Source organism: Arabidopsis lyrata (assembly GCF_000004255.2).
Source record: "Arabidopsis lyrata subsp. lyrata unplaced genomic scaffold ARALYscaffold_3, whole genome shotgun sequence".
Taxonomy (NCBI): Eukaryota; Viridiplantae; Streptophyta; class Magnoliopsida; order Brassicales; family Brassicaceae; genus Arabidopsis; species Arabidopsis lyrata.
In genome coordinates, this window is record NW_003302553.1 from 4,078,690 (window position 1) to 4,096,489 (window position 17,800).

The 17,800-nt window shown below is 36.2% G+C and overlaps 5 protein-coding genes across 9 annotated transcripts; 1 reads left to right on the forward strand and 4 right to left on the reverse strand.

Moving 5' to 3' along the window:
• Positions 1-385: 385 nt before the first annotated feature.
• LOC110229807 (putative F-box protein At3g10240) lies at positions 386-1,600 on the forward strand. The gene has a single exon (XM_021030768.1). The coding sequence runs from the start codon at positions 397-399 to the stop codon at positions 1,561-1,563; it is 1,167 nt and encodes a 388-aa protein (XP_020886427.1). The 5' UTR covers positions 386-396; the 3' UTR covers positions 1,564-1,600.
• A 65-nt stretch (positions 1,601-1,665) lies between these two features.
• Positions 1,666-4,906, reverse strand: LOC9320851. Of its 3 annotated transcripts, none has more exons than XM_021030769.1 (8): positions 4,828-4,906; positions 4,102-4,180; positions 3,835-3,940; positions 3,248-3,430; positions 2,489-2,965; positions 2,244-2,330; positions 2,008-2,083; positions 1,666-1,914 (listed from the first exon to the last, which is right to left on the reverse strand). In XM_021030769.1, exons 2-7 carry the CDS (start codon positions 4,147-4,149, stop codon positions 2,019-2,021), a joined length of 966 nt encoding a protein of 321 aa, XP_020886428.1. In that variant the 5' UTR covers positions 4,150-4,180; positions 4,828-4,906; the 3' UTR covers positions 1,666-1,914; positions 2,008-2,018. The 3 variants fall into 3 exon arrangements, with proteins under 3 accessions (XP_020886428.1, XP_020886429.1, XP_020886430.1); XM_021030770.1 differs by having other exon boundaries at positions 4,777-4,899; XM_021030771.1 differs by lacking the exons at positions 4,102-4,180; positions 4,828-4,906 and having other exon boundaries at positions 1,750-1,914; positions 3,248-3,477; positions 3,835-3,925.
• A 216-nt stretch (positions 4,907-5,122) lies between these two features.
• Positions 5,123-6,942, reverse strand: LOC9320852 (reticulon-like protein B8). Of its 3 annotated transcripts, none has more exons than XM_021030774.1 (6): positions 6,744-6,942; positions 6,292-6,476; positions 6,028-6,208; positions 5,802-5,943; positions 5,590-5,659; positions 5,123-5,492 (listed from the first exon to the last, which is right to left on the reverse strand). In XM_021030774.1, exons 2-6 carry the CDS (start codon positions 6,470-6,472, stop codon positions 5,323-5,325), a joined length of 744 nt encoding a protein of 247 aa, XP_020886433.1. In that variant the 5' UTR covers positions 6,473-6,476; positions 6,744-6,942; the 3' UTR covers positions 5,123-5,322. The 3 variants fall into 3 exon arrangements, with proteins under 3 accessions (XP_020886433.1, XP_020886431.1, XP_020886432.1); XM_021030772.1 differs by having other exon boundaries at positions 5,802-5,946; positions 6,744-6,923; XM_021030773.1 differs by lacking the exon at positions 6,744-6,942 and adding an exon at positions 6,592-6,732 and having other exon boundaries at positions 5,802-5,946.
• A 987-nt stretch (positions 6,943-7,929) lies between these two features.
• LOC9320853 (DNA gyrase subunit B, chloroplastic) lies at positions 7,930-14,598 on the reverse strand. The gene is made up of 21 exons (XM_021030767.1): positions 14,417-14,598; positions 13,951-14,092; positions 13,728-13,808; positions 13,529-13,642; positions 13,131-13,187; positions 12,874-12,975; positions 12,377-12,527; positions 12,218-12,294; positions 11,947-12,057; positions 11,537-11,607; positions 11,116-11,257; positions 10,658-10,756; positions 10,415-10,543; positions 10,084-10,198; positions 9,937-10,004; positions 9,272-9,385; positions 9,082-9,198; positions 8,939-8,992; positions 8,740-8,845; positions 8,376-8,506; positions 7,930-8,282 (listed from the first exon to the last, which is right to left on the reverse strand). The coding sequence occupies exons 1-21, from the start codon at positions 14,581-14,583 to the stop codon at positions 8,214-8,216; spliced, it is 2,217 nt and encodes a 738-aa protein (XP_020886426.1). The 5' UTR covers positions 14,584-14,598; the 3' UTR covers positions 7,930-8,213.
• A 767-nt stretch (positions 14,599-15,365) lies between these two features.
• On the reverse strand, positions 15,366-17,371 carry LOC9320854 (probable sugar phosphate/phosphate translocator At3g10290). Its single transcript, XM_002884742.2, has 4 exons — positions 16,741-17,371; positions 16,188-16,291; positions 15,767-15,995; positions 15,366-15,684 (listed from the first exon to the last, which is right to left on the reverse strand). The coding sequence occupies exons 1-4, from the start codon at positions 17,224-17,226 to the stop codon at positions 15,538-15,540; spliced, it is 966 nt and encodes a 321-aa protein (XP_002884788.2). The 5' UTR covers positions 17,227-17,371; the 3' UTR covers positions 15,366-15,537.
• Between the last annotated feature and the right edge of the window lie 429 nt (positions 17,372-17,800).

A 17,800-nucleotide genomic window follows, 5' to 3' on the forward strand; every position in this document is an offset into this window, starting at 1 on the left:
ATAAGATATATGAATTTAGATTTTTATGCATATGACTAAAAACATGTTTTTATGTTTATAATGTTTTATGACTAACTTTTTTGTTTTAAACCAATTTTATAATTTTGGTCCTAATTTTTCTATACAAATTCCAAGATTATAACAAAGCCAAAAAATGTGAATTAATAGTTTTAGTGCTTTAAAACCCAAATTCATATTTTTTTTGGCTTTGTTAAAAGACGAAGATTCATGGGATTTCCGTTTTAATTTTAAAAAATGGAAACTATAAAATCCCATAAAATCTCCAACTTATATTCTTATTATTTACATATTTAAAATTAGTTAGAATAATATGTAAAAGAACCTTAGAGCAAATTTGAGGTCGAAAAGCCTGAAAAATTAGGGTTTTGGCCAAAGATGGAGCAACAAGAAGAAGAGAAGAAGAAGATAAAAGTCTACCAAAAAAAAAGAAAACGATCAAAATCAGGTTCGTCGTCCATTCCTCTAGATCTAGTCTCAGAGATACTCTTAAGGCTGCCTGAGAAATCCGTTGTGAGGTTTCGTTGCGTGTCCAAGCCTTGGTCATCAATCACCACCGAGCCATATTTCATCAACTTGTTAAAAACTAGGTCTCCACGGCTTTTACTCTGCTTCAAAGCAAATGAAAAGTTGTTTGTTTCCTCGATTCCGCAACATCGTCAGACATTTGAGACTTGGAACAAGTCTCACTCTTCTTCTCAGCCTATGGATCGTTATCATATGGAATTCTCAAAAGAAATCAATTACTTCCTCCCTACGGAATCTGTCAATGGCTTGATCTGCTTTCAAGAATCAGCAAAGCCGATAGTTTGGAACCCTAGTACGGGACGGTTGCTGACTTTACCTACACCCAATGGGAACTGGAATGATCTAACAATCTTGTTAGGATACGATCCAGTGGAAGGTAAACACAAAGTAATATGCATGCAGTTTTCAATAACTTGTGATGGGTGTCGGGTTTTAACCTTAGAACCAGGTCAAAAAACATGGAGAACGGTCAAAACGCATTATAAGCATCGTTCTGACTATAATACTTGTGGGAGATGCATCAACGGTGTTGTATATTATATAGCCTTTGTCAATGATAGGTGTGTGTGGGTTCTAATGAGCTTTGATGTCAAATCTGAAAAAATTGATATGATCGAGTTACCATCATCGGATGTTCACAAGGATGTGCTGATAGCTTATCATGGGAGGTTAGCTTGTGTTGGTAGAGAAAGAATAAAGAAGAATGGTATCAGATTGTGGATTTTGGAGAAACACAAGTGGTCGAGTAAAGACTTTCTTGCACCTCTTGTTCACATAGATAAGAGTTTGACAACTAATTTCCTACTAAAAGGTTTCACTCATGCTGGTGAGTTTATTTATGTAGAATCCATGTTTCATAAATCGGCTTATATTTTGTTTTGTGATCCGGTGAGAACCACTTTTAGAAGGTTCGAGCTTAAAGGGTTCACTGACGACGAGTTTGTGCTCAGTAATGAACATGGTTATACGCTCCATGTTTTCCCGAATCACCTTGAGAGTCAAATCTCTTTTACTTAACAAATTTCTTCGTTTTGTTTTTTCTTGTTTTCTTTAGAATGACACTTACTTTTTGCAAGTTTATGGTTTCTTATCTTTCTTATATGTTCGATTCCAAAACACTTATACAAAAAACAAAACGTCTAAGTAACATTAACAATTGTAACAAGTAAAAACAAAAACAGAAGAGAAAAGAGACACTGAAAATTACATGATCTTCTTAAACTTATTACTAACTTCAAGCTTAAGTAACAATGTTAATGGAAAGCCCTTTTTATACACCCCACCAAATAGTCTTTGCAAAGGAAAACCATCAAAAGCTGAATCTTTTGTACACAAACGTGTCCTACGTTATGAGTGATAAAGCAAAACCTGCATAGTTTCCAGAAACCAAAGATGATCATGATATGCAAATTCAAAAAAAGGGTTAACCTGAGATTTGAAGCAGATGAGCATACTTCTTACCTATTACCTAACTACTCGCTTCCAATGTTATCGTAACTGAAACCTTCAGATATGGTATCCAACCTCTTGTTGTCTCCTGCAAAAACACACACTTACCATTATCACTTCTGTTTGTTGCCTCAATACTTCTACTTTCTCTAAACCAGCGAGCTAGTCTATTGTGTCTTGAAGAATTTGAAACCCGATTACTCGCGTTATATTACAGAAAGTAAGAAAGATTCCTAGAGCTCTCTCACCTTGATATTCTCCTCTTTCACGGGAGTCCAGGAAGTTTTCGGCATTCGCCACAAGGAAGGGTGATCTATCGTAGCTCTCCAGAATCTCTGAAATCAACAGAAAACTTATAGTTACAAATAATATATCATATTAGCAGTTCACTGGCTCTTCTACTAGAAAACCACTGATAACTACTTGGTTCTATATGCATGCTAAGACGTCAGAACAACTGAGAGAGAAAGGCGTATAAGAGATGGAGAAAGACCTGAGCTCTGGGAAAAATCAGCTGTCAAATCAGAGAGGCTAAAGTTACGAGGAATTTGACCTAAGAACCCAATAGTAGAAGTTTCTGCTTCAAGAAGCGTATCACTGAGAGGTTGGTTGTTGGACTCATTACTGAAATTAGAAATCGAAGTATCCCCAACTGCCGAATGTCCTTCGAGGGCATTCCGTTCGCCACCATACATGAATGAAGCAGGGTTTGTAAAGGCAGTCTCAGATTTGATCATTCCTCCATTCATTCCTTGCACCATAGGCATGTGCGATGAGAGCATATTTGGAGAAGCATCAACTCTCCTAGCATGGGTTGATATGTTTATAGAAGAGGGCACGTTTGTATTGAGTGTTGAAGAGCCATTGAGGAATGCATTAGACAGACTAGAAGCCATAGGATGATGTGCACTTTCAGACTTCAAAGACTGATCAGTGTGCTCAGAGGGATAGCATAATTGTTTCTGATTCACTGTTAAGAAAATTACATAGATTAGCTATTTAATACTCATAAGTTAGCGACTTGAAATCATGACTAATCTAAGGAAAACAACAAACACATAATGTTCACCGGAAAACGGAAACCATGAAAAGAACTAAGGCAGCAAAAGTGGAAGCCAGAAAACAAGACAAGGCATATGAGGACTGTTTACTACAACACTTGACCAACAATTGATAGCACATTGATACAAGCAATAAAGAGACACTAAAATGCAAAAAAAGTAAAATCCATCTCACTCCAAACGAAACTTACTTGATTGAATATGAGAACCATTAGTATTTTGGACGGAAGCAACCCCAGTTGGATGCATCTGACGCATGTGGTGAACCTGCTGCTCAAGCAACTTGTTGAACTCCATTATCTGGTGTTTAACCATTAGCCTAAGATAGTAAGCCTTGAAAAACTCCCGATTCTCTTCTTCAAGCTTCTGCCAAACTATAAACCAAAAAGGAAAGCGTGTGACCATAAATTTTTGGCCAACCCTGCAGTAGGAGGATAATCCCCATCTTTATCATCAATACTCATTACAATACATTTTCTCTCATATTTCATGATTTATTGTTAGTAATATTGTTGTCAGCCCCTTTTTCTGCTTCTTAGGAGTTCTCATTTCTAAGCACTTCCTAACTAGGTTCTGACCAATAAGACTCTTGCTAGGTGACACTGGAACCAAACAATACATAAAATTTCAGTTTTAAGTAACAACAAAATCATTCACACATGATTCAAAGTAATAACTATTAATTCAAAGTAATGGATCCGAAAAGGAGAAGCATCAATGATTACACAGTCAGATGCTAATTTGTGTGAAAAAAAAAACAGAGTACTTGAGTGGCTACCTAGCTCTGTGAACCCAGGCTCGATTTTAGCCTGCTCTAGTAAAGTATCTACAACTTCTTTCTGATTCATGTAAAGTTGAAGGCATCGTTCTATAAGGTTTTGAACCTGAAATGGCATAACAACAAGCTCTTCATGGCAATTAAACATATGCCTCAATTCCACCATTTTGATAAAACATATGCAAATAAGTAGTATAACTCTGAAAAAATTGAGATTGCGGTTCACAACTACAAATAACTTAAAGACCATTTATTTGTTGTTATTACCAGTTGTATATCTTGACGTGAAACCCGTCTCACTGATCCACTTGACATCTCTGTGACTTTTGTAAACCAGACCTTGTTCCTGTCAGGAAGAAGCAGTATAAGAATTTGATTTCTGTGCAAAATTAATTTGTTTTTATATATCAAATCATTAGAGGTTTTTATCTCCAACTATCTTCACTGATTAGAAACAAGGTTCTTTCTCACATATCAACTTAGAGTACTATTCAGAAAATAACTCAAACAAAGTAAATACATAAACAGATTCTATTGCCAACAAACAGACTCTATGCAACATGAGCTCGGCAGAGCTAAACCATAAAATCCAATCAGAAAAAAAAAAAGAAAAAAAAAATCGCAAATTTAGCCAGACATCAATAAAACAAAAGTGAAAGGAATTTGATTTCTCTAGGTTTAAAAAAAAAACAGAGAATCAGAAATACAAAATGAATCAGGCAAACATGGATTCACAAATAAAAGGCTAAACAAACTGAGAATCCTCCACTTTACCCCAATCTATAAACCCAACACTTTGAATCGATTTCTTCTTCAAATACAACCGGATCAAATCAAATCAAATCAACAATAACAATTTTTGTTTTAAAGAACATCAAAACGATCAAGAAAACAAATTCGATTAGCTCAAAAAACCAGGCAAATTCAAAAGCATAAGATCACCTTTAATCGAAGAAGATTCGAGAGAGAAGAGGAGATGAGATGGAACCTAACCTCACTTTGTTGATCGATCGTGGATCAATTTCTTTACTCCTTTCTTATTCCATTTTCTTTTATTTACTTCTTTATATATCTTTTATTTTTTATATTTAAAATTTAATTTTACCATTCCGGCTTCGGAGCTCAGGAAGCTGACACGTGTAAAATGTTTGACAATGGTGGATCCCATTCAATTATACTAGAGTTATATCTGATCTTCTTGTTAGCCGGTCAATCTTTCTTAGTCAACGATTCTTAGAGAAGAAGAAATTAATTGTTTTGTTTTGTGAAATAATTAACATTTTAGACATTGAGCTAAGGAGTTCTCTATTAACTTGTAGTATAAAAATTTAACCAAGGAGATACAATAGTAATCTTTGTAAGGAAATTACAAAAAATATTCAATACACAAAATCTACATGAATGAACGAATATTCTCAAAACATTCATTTAGCAAACCATAATCCATATTGTTCTAACAATCAATAAAGAAGCTTGATTGATTTAGTCTCACTCACGCTTCTTTAATCCAAACTTTCCACTTGGGATTCTACTGAGAAAACCAGTATCAAGCTTCTTGTAGTGACTATGAAACTTCATGATCAGAGAATCCATAAAACCATCCACTTCGTCTTCGTATCTCTCATACAGAACCGGCATTGTGTGTGCCCCAACAAACCCTTCACACACACACACAAAATGCATCCCTTAAAAAAAAAATCTTGTAAAACTCAGCTTCCAATCTTAAAAGAGGAGACCCTAGTAAGAACTACTCACCGATGTACAAAACAGTTAGGAAATTGCAACAGCTCCCGACCATTGCGGCTACCCATAGTCCGATTATAGCCTGATTTTGTGTAGATAAGATTGATAAAAGTTTCTAGAAACAGTATCTTAGCATATTTATGAATACATTATATGCAGATCTATATGCGATGAAACAAGATTGTGGTTATTGAAACAAAGAAATGGAAGCAAAAACAACGCACCATGAGGAACTGTTTCATATTCCCTTTACAAGCCAAGTCCTGTAGAAACAACAAACCGCGGTTAACTTCTTTTCCAATGGCCACACCTACTTCAGCAAAGAAATCCTTTGGAAGAACAAGCCGAGGCACTCTAGACTGTGAGCTGCTTTGAGACATGAAAGGACACTGTGTTAGATTGCAATCACAATGAACCAAGAATAATGACAACAAAACTTCAAAAAGTTACCGGTTTAGGAACCCTGAGGCATTACACCAAACGAATTGGGCGATCATACCAAGCAAGAGGGCGTAGCAGAGGAGAGACAGAAAATGGAAATTGATCCATTCAAAAAGCACCCAAATTGCAGTAGCTCCCATCAAAACACTTGCAGAGATCTTCTTGTTCCTCCATAACAACACATCAGCAGCTGAAGAAATCTCCCAAGACTCAATTACAACACGCCCAAAACAAAAAAAACTCACATTTTTTTCCGTGTATAAGAATTCTTACATTTACCACCACCTAAGATATTGTGAATTGGCTTCTGACGACCAAACAAACGGTTGAAACGAGAACTGACGGAATCTTCTTGTTCGAAGAAGGAGGAACCATGTTTGTTCTTCTGAACAGTCTCCGTGAAGTTATCCACCAAATCACCGATAACATCCTCTACAATGTTCTTCTCAGGCATGATTCTGAAACACAATCGAAATCTGAGATTCTTAATTTGTTCGAAACTCAAGCAAACATTTGAAAGTTGCCTTCATAAAAAAAAAAAAATCGAAACTTTTGATCATTTCTTCTTCATACCCTAAACCCAAAAACGCTGTAAAGTAATCAAATTTGGTCTTAACAGTTCGTTGGTGATAATTACAATGATATGAAACCTAGATCTTAGTATGTATTTGGCGAGAAATTAAAGAGCAAGAACGAGATAAAAATGAAGATAAGTAAGAGTAAACCTGTAGGAACTGGACAAGAAGAAGAAGCTTGGTTGTTTTGTGAATTTCACACAAAAAAAAGTAGCTTTCTCTCTTTGAAGATTCTCTCAATCACGAAGAAAGATGGAGGGTGGACGTGAAGAGCAAGCGATGGGATTGGTTGTGTCGAATAATTGAATTACAAAAAAATTGTTTTTTTAGGGCAAATTTGGAATCTAGTGTGTAATAAGGGATAGGACTTGTCTTCCCACGTGTAAGCTCATGACAATACAAAAAAATTAATTGTTTTAAAAAGTATCGGACGCCAAAAAAGAAGAAGTTGAAACGTATCATTGTATTTGCAAGACAAACAAGAAAAAGTTTCTATGTAGATTTGTCAACCGTTACAATTCTTGTTGAAAATTAAAAATTTTCCTTTATTCAATGAATTAAAGTCACACTAATATGGTTGTAACATGCGTTCGTAACACCGTTTTAGGTTGTTCATCAAGAAAAAATCATGTTTAATTCATTATATACCAAAATACCTACCAAAACGAAAGATAACTTGTTCACAATCGATTCCTCTGCGATCACTATACTACCAAACACATCAATCAAACTTTAAACTCAGAATACAATATTTAAAAACAATACAACAAGCAGAGAAGATATTCATCGCACAATAACAAAGTTACCTTCTTATTATCTTCCTTCTAATCGTTAGTTTTAACTTCTTCACATCCATTGGGATGTTGCTTTCGTAATAGATTTAAGGGATTTATAGAGCTTCTGTTTTATGAATTCATTGATAATGGGGTTTTCCTTGTATTAAGCAGAGTTACTCATGGGATTCAGTGTTTTACGATGTGTACAAAACTATAATTATGAACACTAGTTAGATTAACGAGAGTTTCGTTTGACTTTGATTAATATTTACTAGAACAGCTGGCCACTATTTTTTTTTTTTTTTCCCAAAGACAAACTTTTAGACATTTTACTTTTACTTTTTAAAAAGAGATGTAGAAAATGTATATAAATCGGTCGAGGGTGATTGGTTGAGATTTTTGCCGTAAGCTTTACTTTTTTTGGTATGTGATGTTTTTAGGAATACTGTAGATTTTCTAAAATTCATATCTTACTTTTCGTTGTGTATTTTATTGATGATGGTTTGGCCATGCCTGATTTTCAGGAATGCCAAATTGAAGTCATAATAGATAGCAAGTAGTTAAGTACCTATTGAATGCAAATAAATTCCTCTAGTCTCTAGAAAAATATAGTTCCAAGAGATAGAAACGCCCAACAAGTACCTTGTGAATTGCTAAATTTTGATATTGCGAGATAATAATCCTAACAATGATTTTTGTCTTTATAGGCCAGAAGAAGAACAAAATCCTGTTGGCCTGTGAGTATATGATTCAACCTTAAAATGATGATGTCTCTTAAACTCCCTTTGCACTTCACCAAATTCGTCTCTTTGTTGTTTGTATATAGCTGACGCAATAAGCTGTGTTATATGTCGAGATTCTCCAGATTCATCCTAGTCGCAGCGCTTTTGATGAGTTCCTTCCTGACATCCACCTGAAACAGACACAGAACACAACATTGTAGCATGAGTTTTGCCAGTTTATTGACTATTATTATGAGTCCGAGTCTGGCAATTCATTGGCTTACCCGAGCACCCATCAGAGATGAGAAGACCATATTCGTTTCTGCTGCGTCCTCAACAACTAGTTGCTTCAATATCCTTGTATCTGGGTTCATTGTTGTTTCCCATAGCTGCGCAGGCATCATCTCACCCAAACCTGCAGATGCAGAAGAAAGGAACATTACGAAATAATACTGTTGTGCCAACTAGAATCCAAATGTTGAGACTAATCAAGATGTCGTTATGCGCAAACACTAAAGAGTATCTAAATAGCTAACCCACAACAACTACTATAGATTAACTTTTCATAGTTATTTATCCTTTCCAAAGAACACATTCATGATGTGAGAAGTCATAAGACCACAAAACTAGGTTTCTCTTTGCCATTACCTTTGAACCTCTGAATGTTGTAAGATGCGTTTGCAGGGAACGAAGCGGTAATTTTTTTAAGAGCTGCATCATCGTAGCAATAGTGTGCCTGTTTCCCCCTCTCAACCTGATCGTTTTCAAAGAGAGACTAGCTTTTTAAAAAAATCCGTAATATCTGAAGCACAATAACGGCAGAAGATTATAAATGCTAAGAGCTTACCTTGAAAAGAGGTGGAACACCAACATATATACAACCAGCGTCAAACAAGGCTCTCTGTAGAAAGTAAATTTCATTAATTCCACATAAGTCAATCAGCAATCTAAGGCTTCTTTAACTAATGTTTTATCCAACCAAACTAATACCTGATATCTGAAGAAAAAGGTTAACAGAAGTGTCCGGATATGTGCACCATCAACATCTGCATCTGTTAAGATGATAATTTTATGGTAACGCAGATTCTCCTTGTTAAAATCTTCTCCCTGAAATATATTATATGTCAAACTGAGTTTTCCGAACATACCAGCAAATAGAATATGAAAAAGGATATATTACCTTAACTCCAAGACCAAGGCCAAGAATTAGATTTTGAATTTCTTCGTTCTTATACATGGCTGCTTCATCCTTTCTCTCAATATTCAAAATTTTACCTCTCAAAGGAAGAATCGCCTGCATAGATCGAAATACAGTGTTACAGACTAACAAAATAGAAGCAGAACCCAATATTTCCACAATCATATATGCTTTAACTTTCATCAAAAAGATAATGGCACAACCCATATGATGCTACGTCGACCTGTGAATAATTCTCCAAATTTGCATGCGACACACTATCCCAAATCAGCCTTATTCATCTAAAGTTTGGTTTGCATCCTTACTCTCATGTTATGAAACACCAAAGAATGTCGATACTACTCAGAGACTCAATCAATTTCGTTTTGAGAGTAAAGAGAGGACTCTTAGACTCTTAGTGTTTTGTACTAAAAAGAAGCCTACCAGAATAGTATTAAACTTTTCATGTTTTTACCACTGGAAGCTGCAAAGGCTCAACTTAAACATGGGAAGAAAATTCACTATCTCAAGCATCAGGCAGTAGCACCTTGCAGAATGAATATTATTTGCGTGGATATCAGCTATAGGCCTATAGCTAAGGGAAAAAAATTTATTTTCTACCCCCTCCCCAATTCCCTTTCTACGCTGAGCAGAATGATTTATTTTACCTGGAAACGCCTGTCACGACCCTGTTTCGCGCTGCCACCAGCAGAATCTCCTTCGACAATGAATATCTCTGGTAGCATAGGAAATAGATGTCAATAACTGACTAACTTTCACAGCTTACAAGGCACTTCATACTGGCTAATGCATACCAGATTCTGCAGGATCTGTAGATGAGCAATCTGCAAGTTTCCCAGGAAGTGAGGATGACTTCAAAACGCTTTTTGATCTCACCAACTCCCTAGCCCTCTTGGCAGCCAGAGCAGCCTAAAAAGAAACAGAGTCATGGTCATTTGGTTGAATACTTGAAATTAGTAACTAGACACACTGTAGGAGACACTTACTCAATCAAAGAATATGCTAATCACAGATATCAGAAAAATGATTCTCAAGGAGTTAAGGGATAAAACACATATTTGAGTGCTCGGGTGCATGTGTGTAAGTGAAGATGTGAAAGCATGAGCAGATATTTCAATGTCGCACCTTGTACGCATTCAAGGATTTTGAAATAATGCTTTCAAGTACATCCGGATGCAATTCCAAGTACTCCGTGAGGTATTCCTGGACTGATTGATCAACAATTTTTCTCACCTCTGGATTTCCTAGTCTTGTCTTTAGGAAACAAAAATATTAAAATGAGCAACAGAATCCAAGAAAAGTTATGGCCTGCTGACCAGAGATTGTTGACAAAAAAGAAGGTCAACATATCATTATGCTCTCAAGTACCTTTGTTTGACCTTCAAACTCAGGGTTAGGAACCTTGACAGAGACAATGCAGGTCAATCCCTCCCTAACATGTTCCCCACTTAAGCTAATATCCTTTTCCTGAAAACATAACCAACAACAATAAGTTACACCATGAGTCAGCAACCTTTTCAGAACTGGTCAAGAAAAATGCTTAAATGTATGCAAAAGCAACCTCTATAACTGCCATGTTTCACAGTTCAATCATGGATAGTACATTGTTCATTGTCCGTAAAGCATGTCTATCAAGTTCAGATGTACGAGTATTCAAGTTTAGTCTCAGTTCATGGAGAGGAATAGATAATATAATCCTTGACCCACAATATCTCAGAACACTCTTTTAACCATAATAATGACCAACTAACCACAATTAGCATTTGCAGTTTTCATGAAAAAGGAGGAAAAAGGCTCAAAGCCTCTAAGAGTAAATGGTATCACACCTTGATAACCTTTAACTTTTTCGCAAGGGAATTTAGAGTTCTTGTTAATGAAGCCTTCACACCTTCTATATGTGTCCCACCATCAATGGTCCGAATACTATTCGCGTATCCCAGCATCGTGTCTGAATAGGCATCTGAGCACCTGGTACAATAACGAGATTATATATTTAATCATATAAATTTTGGATAGCTACCATGATATACACATTCTCGTCCAGAAGAACTGCAGTATATACACTATACAGTCATCAACTCCGCATACAGTACAACATTTTTCCATCCAGTTTAGATAGAGTAAACCATAAAATTAGTCAGCCTAAATGTTCAAGTATGTGGTTTTACGGTAAATACAATCAGATTATAATCTGTTCATCATACAAGCAGATATTAGAAGACGTATGTAGAAGGAAAAGTAAAATACCACTGAAGTGAAACATCAACGGTGGAGCCATTTATCTCTTTTCTGAAACCGAGCACATCATGAAGAGGTTTCTGAACAAAATAATTGTTAATTCATATTTTCAGGAGGACAAGTAATAAGGATGACCTATAATACCAGAGACCTAATGCATAAGAGCTAACTTAATAGAGATTAAGTTGACACAGGTCTCATACTCATGCTAAATAGAGCCCTAAAGAATAATGAACAGGTCAACACATCTTACCACCAAGTAAGCTGAGAAAGAAAAGTATTAGTACCATCCCCATTGCATTTTGTTTCACAAAACCCATTCCAATTTAATTGCCACTATTTTAAGTATAGCATCACCGATTGGCCAATAATTGAGACTTTATACAACTATAACAAGGGATCCACAGTACAAGCCTCACCTTATCAGTATTTAGCCAGCTAACATATTCAGTTAACCCTCCAGCATAAAAATATTCACTATACAAGTCCCTTTCTGGATCATCATCCTCCTTTTTTAGAGAGATTGTAACCTGCATTCAATATGGACCTCTTGATTATGACAAAGGAAACAGTAGAACATCAGCTTCTGCTAAATAAGAACTCATTAAAATGAGCAGGTTAAGAATGCTCTATGAACATGAAGCACACAACTCAAATATCTATGTTTCAAATTATCACGGCTGCCTATACCTTTGGATTTAGAAAAGCAAGCTCCCTAATTCGTCCAGCAATAGTGTTATGGTCGAATTGAATTGCAGTTGTGAATACTTTGTTGCAGAAAAGCTAAGTTAGTCATCAAATCCCATCTTTGGAAGGGTTAAATAGACAAGTATGGAAAACAGGCAAAACCTTCTTTGTCAGGCCAAAACCGGATGCATGTCCCTTGAGTCCCCCTTGACTCTGGTGGGAGGACATGACATGTAAGTGTTGTTACGGGCTTTCCACGAGAATACTTCTGCTGAAACTCCATCCCATCTCTGCGAACAATAACCTCCAATGCCTGTGAATAATGGGAGCTCCTTAATTAGTTGTATGCATATTATCCTAATAGACTCTTGATGTCTTGCCAAATATAACAGTTTCGTATAGTTGAAAGTATCTGAAATTGATAGCCCCAGCACTCAGTAAGGACCACTCCAAGATCTTTCTCATATGATATCAGGTTTGGACATCAGATTAACTTTCACACAGAATAAAGGATTTGCAATAACCTAGCAAAACCTTCCTATACGATCCAATGCGCAGGATCTAATTATCATTAAAAATATTTTACAAACATGTGACAGAAGGGATTTTCAATTTAGCAGAGGGGAAAAGGCAACAATGTACTAACGGTTACAACACACCTCTGACAATGCATTCACAACTGATAAACCTACGCCATGCAATCCACCAGACACGCTGTACCCACTACTCTTGCCACCAAACTTACCCCCTGCATGTAAGACCTGCACAATTGAAAAGCACTGATTAATTGCAAGACCAAATGTCAGGATAACAAAAAAAAAATACGTGTGATTCTACATTAAGACCAACATAGACAGCTTTCTACACAATATATAAGTATAAGGTAAACTAATAGATGTTTTTCAAGTAGCAGTACCGTAAGGACAGTTTCCAAAGCCGATTTTCCCGTTGCAGGATGCAAATCTGTGGGTATCTGCAAAAAAAAGCTATATATGAACAAAAGTGACAAAATGCATTTTGATATTAGCAACAGATTTTACTTCCGGGATGAAAGAAAACTATATGAGAAATAAAAAACCGTAAATGAATAAGATAGAGCATGCTTGACATATATTGTCTACTCTTGGTGCACAGTAGATGAAAAACCGGAAGCTTTGAGAAAACTCAGAATACCAAAATTGGCTCCTACACATAATTACAGAATGCCCTTGGGTGCAACTTAACCTTTCTCTTCCATCCCAGCATAAAAAAATTATATCCACGTTCTCAGTTGCAAAATTATGCGAGGATGAGTTAGTGGAACAAATCACATACCCCACGTCCATTGTCTGAAATGCTGACTGAATCATCTGAATGTAAAACAACGTCGATCTTTGAAGCAAAACCAGCTTGGGCCTCGTCAATTGCGTTGTCAAGGATCTCATAAACCTAAGAAACAACATGTATATAAGGATACAACCAGTTGATATGAGCCAGTCACGACCAAGAAATTTAAAAGAAAAAAAGCATATACCAGATGGTGCAAACCACGAGATCCGGTGCTACCAATATACATTCCAGGTCTTTTCCTGACTGGGTCTAACCCTTCCAACACCTAATGCACCATAGAGAATTTAAGATACAACAAAAAGGTGAAACTAAAAGAAAACATTGTTCCAATGATGGAGTATGTAAACATAAGCACAGCAGGTCATCTGATAAAGCAAGAAAACGAAACAGATATTCAGAGGAATTACTTGGATGTGCTCGGAACTATAATCCTTAGAGGTAGAGCTCTCTTGGAGAGACTCCATGGTCGATGACATAAAACTTTTAGGTGAGACCGCATTTCTTTGTACAAGTCTTTGACTAAAAACATTGGCTAACTGAAACTTTATCCTGAAACCAAATGAGAATTTATTTAAATACCAAGTGAATAATGGTTATACAATCAAGTTTAGCTTCACACTATGGAAGAGAAACACATAGCCTAGTCTTCAATAATCAATCAAGCTGAAGAAAGCAATTGACTTTCAATTTAAGAGTAGAACATAAAATTCCCAATTCCGAGAACTTGGAAACTTTCAGCAATCGCATAAAGGCATGATTTTTAGCATCGGAAGCAAATTGGTATTGCTTCTTCTCTTCAATCTTCATTCACTGCCTAATTTCGCCGGAAAACAAAACGGAAAAGTGAAAAGAGGAAAATGAGCTAACCAATACCTGGGTGTTGAAGAGGTGAGAGATGAGGAGTGACGGTGAAGTGAAGGATACGAAGAGTGAGAGAAGAGACGAGGACGAGAAGCCATGAGACGAAAATAACGGTGAAGATAAGAGTGTTGTCTCTGAACTAGAGCCATGGAAGAGTTGATGGTCACAGTCAAAGACATGTTTTCTTCTGCTTCAAACAAGTTTTACTTTACGGGTCTTCATCTTGGGCCGGGTTTACTCGAACCCACCCGGCCCAAAGTTCTTGTTGAGTCAATTTTTTTTTTTTGCCCTCTGTTTTATTAAAAATAAGAAACGTATTCAAAGTCAAAAACCAGAACATGCTATCATAAGAAACAGAGCTCCACAGAACAGAGCATAAATGATTATGAAAGACTTCCAAACTATGTCATTTCCTCTTTTCCTCTTCAATACGTGAAAATAACCAAGCCGGACCGCCACTAGCAAAATAAGACTGACCCCGTCCATCACTTGTGACACTCGCAGCAATAGCTCGTGCGATCGCATTAGCTTTTGTAGAAGATACCTTAAACACGATTTTACCAAAGCTTGATATTAGCCGATGTATCTTGTCAAGGAAGGAGTGATACCTTGGCCAATTTGATGGGTCAATAATGGCTTCAATTGCAGCATTACAATCAGACCATATCTCAATGTTATCCAAATGCAAGTCAGAAAGACTATGTAAAACCCAAAGGATCCCTCTTAGTTCCGCAGCGATACGATTTGAAGCGGGTAGAAACATTTCTCGCGCATGGCAAACTGCATCTCCTTGGTGATTCCTTACCATCCAAGCTCCACCACACATATGAGACTCATCTACTTGTTGAGTCAATTAAATAAATTTTGATTATGATTTGCAGCCAAAAAATAGTATTGTGATTTTTTATATTCAATGTCGACAATATTGCTCTGAATTTTGTTTGTATTTGATATTTTGGTAGAAATCGAACTCAAAAACTGAATTTAACTTCGATCCTTTTTGGTTCTTTTCAAGATAGTGAGTGAACGCAAAGTGTTTCTCCATACCAAAAAAAATCTACCTATATATAAGTATGTATAAGTCTATAGGTTAGATACAAAAATGAGTAAGAGAAAATCTGAGTCTTTGAGCTTCATCTAAACCTGCGTTTAGTCTCTCCATAAGCAACAACCCCGAGAACGGTTATACTGTACCCGCCAATTCCCATCACCGTTACCGGGTTTCGGAAAAGCAGGATCGAGATCACAACTGCAACCGCTCCTTTAGCATTTCCAAGGACCTGAAACATTAACATACACATGTTTGATCCAATAAGGCACTCCTCTAGTTTTGTTAAAGTTCAAATCTTTTCAGTATTTTACCTGGAGGGTAAGTGCGCTTGTGTGCTTGGTTACCAGAAAGTTTAACAAGTTGGCTGAATAAGCCATTACAGAGTTAACCAGCAGAAGTAACCACATGTACTTATGTTGTCTTCCGAGTGTTAGTGTCACACTCATCACATCCGGCTCCATAAAAATTGTGACGGGCAGAAGAGCAATGACGGCTATTGGAGACATGTACAGCATCAAATTCATCGAATTCAGCTTTTCTCTGCAAGAAAACTTAAAGATATGTTAAACTCTAAGATGAGCATTACTCATTAAGTAGCTACAGCTTCCTACTTTGCTTATTCAACTAGTTGCAGAATCTTTTACATTATATAACAAACGTATAAAAAGATTTTCGTATTCATTGAGTAAATTCATTGCAAAAGCAAAGTAATGATCTTATTAACAGATTTACCCCTCGGAAGAAAGTAAGATGTCTTGAAGAACAGATTTAAAAGCTCTTGCTGCAGTAGCACTAATGCACATAATGAATCCAAACCAGTGAAAACCTGGTTCACCCTGTGACCATAAAGGCAGAACCAAGATCAGGATCATTCATAAAGACCAATACAGAAATCCCGGAATCAACAAAACGAACATTCAATAACAAAGGCCTTGCAAGAGATCAAATAATTCACAGAACAATGTAGAATGTAAGAATGGCAATAGTTGTACAAGAAGAAAGTCTGAAGCTTTAGACAACACAGGATTCAAATAACGCAGCCGAGTCAAAAACAATTAAAGGATGAAGCTTTTTAGATAACACAGGACTCAAAATTGTGTTTACTCAAACAATCATAATGCTCTAAACTAACAACAAATCAGACATCACAATCTACAGATAAAAGACACATTTTTTCAGAATCTGTAGAACATCATGAATAAAGGAAAACAGAACCAAAATCGCCAGAATAAAATCAACAGCCAAAAACGTCTTCATTACGAGAATTGTAGAGAAAAAGACGTACCCCACTGGCGATAACGACACCGGTAACAACGGGGACGAGAGCACCATAAGTGACCCAAGCTTCTCCTTTAAAGGTCATGATATAAGCGAAGAGTGCAGTGAAAAACGGCGTCGTAGCACCAACGGCTTGATTAAACGAGACAGGGAGATAACGAAGAGAGATGTTGCCACCGACGACGGAGGCACAAAAGACAATGCTGAGAGTCGCAACCTTGAGAAACTGAGAACGAGATTTGAGGTATTGGAGAGGGACAAGTTTGAGGAAGACGATGGAGACGTAGCTGAGGATTGCACAAGCGGACATGTGACACATTGTGAGGAAAATGGGGAATTTGAATCCGTAATTGGAGAGGAGGAACTTGTTGAGGAGAAGAACACCGATGTTGGAGGTGTACCAGAGAATGATTAAGGATGATATGAAGAGGGGAGAAGATGAAGAAGACGACATATCTGGTTTCTGATCTGGGTTCTTCTTGTTCATCTTCATCGATGAGATCGAGAGATTTGGTTGGATTTTTTGGTGGGAGAAAGAAGGAGAGAAATTAGCTCCTTGCCTCGAGCATGGGACGACAAAGATGAAGCTCAGATGGATAAAAAATGAAGCCTTTTTTTCAGAGAAATAAATATAAATTAAATTGTTGTTTGCTTTGTTTGGTAAATGTAGTTAATACAATTGACCCCCAAAAAAATAATTAATTACTGCATTATTAAATTGGAATCTATATTTGGGAAACTGCAAAGAAGGAAAACATTATGAACGGTAACCAAACATTAATAATATCTTTAAAATGTAATAAATGAAATTTCAACAAAAAAATATTATAATTAATTTTCATTTAATTTAAATAAATATGTTAATTAAGTTTATATTATATTCAACTAATAATCTTAAACTAAAATAAAATTTTAATAAGAATTTAAAATATATTATTTTATTCGTTTCAATATAAATATCTCTTAAATTTATTTTATTATAAATATAAGTCTTAAGATTAATTTAACATGAAATTCTTATCATAAATATGTTTTCTAAAATATGTTGTAAGAATGTGAAAATAATT

Excerpts from the sequence above, each read along its gene's own strand:
- LOC110229807 (XM_021030768.1), top strand. The coding sequence starts at position 397 with ATGGAGCAACAAGAAGAAGAGAAGAAGAAGATAAAAGTCTACCAAAAA.
- LOC9320851 (XM_021030769.1), bottom strand. The coding sequence starts at position 4,149 with ATGTCAAGTGGATCAGTGAGACGGGTTTCACGTCAAGATATACAACTG. Across the intron at positions 3,941-4,101 it reads CACGTCAAGATATACAACTG|GTTCAAAACCTTATAGAACG; the intron begins GTAATAACAACA and ends ATGCCATTTCAG. Across the intron at positions 2,966-3,247 it reads TGGTTCTCATATTCAATCAA|TGAATCAGAAACAATTATGC; the intron begins GTAAGTTTCGTT and ends TTTTCTTAACAG.
- LOC9320852 (XM_021030772.1), bottom strand. The coding sequence starts at position 6,472 with ATGCCTGAGAAGAACATTGTAGAGGATGTTATCGGTGATTTGGTGGAT. Across the intron at positions 6,209-6,291 it reads TATCTTAGGTGGTGGTAAAT|CTGCTGATGTGTTGTTATGG; the intron begins GTAAGAATTCTT and ends AGATTTCTTCAG. Across the intron at positions 5,947-6,027 it reads GCCTCAGGGTTCCTAAACCG|CAGCTCACAGTCTAGAGTGC; the intron begins GTAACTTTTTGA and ends CATGTCTCAAAG.
- LOC9320853 (XM_021030767.1), bottom strand. The coding sequence starts at position 14,583 with ATGTCTTTGACTGTGACCATCAACTCTTCCATGGCTCTAGTTCAGAGA. Across the intron at positions 13,188-13,528 it reads TTTCAGACAATGGACGTGGG|ATACCCACAGATTTGCATCC; the intron begins GTATGTGATTTG and ends TTTTTTTTGCAG. Across the intron at positions 11,258-11,536 it reads GTTGATGTTTCACTTCAGTG|GTGCTCAGATGCCTATTCAG; the intron begins GTATTTTACTTT and ends TTATTGTACCAG.
- LOC9320854 (XM_002884742.2), bottom strand. The coding sequence starts at position 17,226 with ATGAAGATGAACAAGAAGAACCCAGATCAGAAACCAGATATGTCGTCT. Across the intron at positions 15,996-16,187 it reads ATCTTACTTTCTTCCGAGGG|AGAAAAGCTGAATTCGATGA; the intron begins GTAAATCTGTTA and ends GTTTTCTTGCAG. Across the intron at positions 15,685-15,766 it reads CAAGCGCACTTACCCTCCAG|GTCCTTGGAAATGCTAAAGG; the intron begins GTAAAATACTGA and ends TTAATGTTTCAG.